Source organism: Triticum aestivum, chromosome 7D, assembly GCF_018294505.1.
Source record: "Triticum aestivum cultivar Chinese Spring chromosome 7D, IWGSC CS RefSeq v2.1, whole genome shotgun sequence".
In the NCBI taxonomy this organism is placed as follows: Eukaryota; Viridiplantae; Streptophyta; class Magnoliopsida; order Poales; family Poaceae; genus Triticum; species Triticum aestivum.
Window position 1 is genome coordinate 176,946,332 of NC_057814.1, and position 2,360 is coordinate 176,948,691.

Sequence of the window (2,360 nt, forward strand, 5' to 3'; positions counted from 1 at the left end):
CTAACTTCACCACAAGGAACCTAAGTTCTATCTGAGTTACCCTCACTTCACTCACCACACTTGCCTATCTAATGTCTATTTTGCACGTGCGTTCCACAAAATATCGACGTAACCCACCTTGCAATAAATTTCGCAGCTAAAGGGCAATAGTGTGACGTGGCGGCCCGGGGAGGAAGAGAGAGAGTGTGACGTGGCGGCCCGGGGAGGAAGAGAGAGAGCGCGCGCTCTGAGGATATTTACACAACCGCTTCTGTGATGGAGAGCCCAGGCCGAGCAGAGCAGATAGATAGCAAGCTTCGAAAGCTAGCTCCCTCGCGGCAGGCTCCACCATCAGCCACGGCCGCGGCCGCGCAGCACAGCCCCCTCCTCCTAGAAGCATCCTGAGGCACGTGCGGGCAGTGCACGGCATGCAGGAGTTCCAGTCCATCCCCGGCCTGGCCGGGCGGCTGTTCGGCGGCGCTGCGGAATCGGCGGGCCTCCTCCGCCGCGGCGGGGCGGCGGCGGCGCAGGAGGAGGTGCGGTGCCCGCGGTGCGACTCGGCCAACACCAAGTTCTGCTACTACAACAACTACAACCTCTCGCAGCCGCGCCACTTCTGCAAGGGCTGCCGCCGGTACTGGACCAAGGGCGGCCTCCTCCGCAACGTCCCCGTCGGGGGCGGGTGCCGCAAGCCCAAGCGAAAAGCCGCCGCCGCCTCCTCCGACGTCGAGAAGGACGCCTCCAGCGCCAATAGTGAGGCCAAGAACGCACGCTCTGGCTGCAGTGCTGGCAGCTCCAGCCTCACCTCCGCTGCCTCGTCCGCGTCGACGAACACCGTCATCGACGCTGGTGCATGTGCCTCGGCCCACTCGAGCGGCGGAAGCATGCCGTTCACGGGCCTTGGCCCAAGCACCTTCATGGCAGACGCGCCGCCTCTGCAGCCGCCGGCGCCGATGTTCGCCGACCAAGCGGCCGCGTTCGCGTCGCTCTTCGGGACGCCGCTTCCGGCCTTCTCCTTCTCGGCGCAGCGCAAGGCCGAGGACGACGTGGCCCCTGCGGTCACACTCACAGAGCAGCCGTCGTCGGCGTCTTCCACCGCAGACCTGGCGCCGTTCTCCGCACGGTCAACTGGCGCGGTGACGGCATCAGCGTCAGACTGGCCGCCGGCGACGGTGATCGAAGCTGGGATATTCGACATCGCCGGCGCCGTCGGGAGCGACACGACGTCGTACTGGAACACGGCGAGCTGGACGGACCCGGACGGGACGGTATACCTGCCCTAGCGCGACGTGCGGTGACGATCGTGCGCGCGGTCGCCCGCTCAGCCCCCTCGTGGCTTGCTCGAGCTTCGGTCGAAGCCTGGTCTAATCGTAACCACCGCTGTCTTAATCTATACTACTACACCTTCTAATCCTCTCAGTGTGCCGGCAGCTTGGCTGCTTCTGTGTTTCTTTCCATGGGGCAGTTTCGCTAGCAAATTATGGCTGAACTTCATTTTAAAATTTTATTGATTACTACGGGTTTGTTGTAACCAGTGAGCTTTAGTAGCTGGTAGCTACAATTAATCAGTGTAAATATCATGATCAGTACTCCTGATTATAATTTCGACGGTGTGGACTGCACTGGTGTACTGATCGGCTAGCTCTCTATATATCTTTGTCATGACACCTGAGGCGGACGCAACTAACTGGCTTACGTCGATTGCTTCTCGGAGTAGGAGGTTGTTGGTTCAGCATGGCCTATGACAACTCGGAGTGGGAGGTTGTTGGTTCAGCTTGGCCTATGACAAGACAGTGTGACACGCTCTTCTACTTACTCCGGATGTGGTTGTTGCTTTAGCACGACACAGTTCTGTTCCGCGGTGCTGTGCATTCTTTCTTTCTTTCTTTTTAGCCGGAGCCTTTAATTAAGAAGAAGAGAGTCGTCCGATAATTATCAAACCAAAAAAAAGACAAAAGTCATCACAATCTGCTGATCAGATACACACAATACAACGCACACCACAGTGAAGAAAACCTCGTCGAGGTTTTACATTAACGTCATTGATTCATCATCATCACTTCTCTCAGATCAAGTGACTTCGACTTTACCGCAAACGATCGCCGACCAAGTTCACAACGCACATGAGTGAGAAGGCACATGAAGAACCAAACCACAAGCAATTGACCACCTGTGCCAGTGATAGCGTAGCTCCAATTCCGGCGATGAGCCACAGAGGAGAACTGCCCCCTCCCCCACTACCTTCGGGGCAGGGGCCCGCTGCCACTACGGTACTCGTCGGTGCGACAACGAAGACGAGGAAAAGCAAGAAAGGGGAGGAGCTTGGAGGCGGCAAATCTGGGGCACCCTGCTGCTCCTCGTGAACTGTTCAAAAAGGTGTT

The 2,360-nt window shown here is 57.8% G+C and overlaps 1 protein-coding gene across 1 annotated transcript; it reads left to right on the plus strand.

Annotated features, from left to right (window-relative positions):
• The first annotated feature begins 274 nt into the window (after positions 1–274).
• On the plus strand, positions 275–1,576 carry LOC123166442 (dof zinc finger protein 4-like). The gene has a single exon (XM_044584246.1). The coding sequence runs from the start codon at positions 408–410 to the stop codon at positions 1,260–1,262; it is 855 nt and encodes a 284-aa protein (XP_044440181.1). The 5' UTR covers positions 275–407; the 3' UTR covers positions 1,263–1,576.
• The last annotated feature ends 784 nt before the right edge of the window (positions 1,577–2,360 follow it).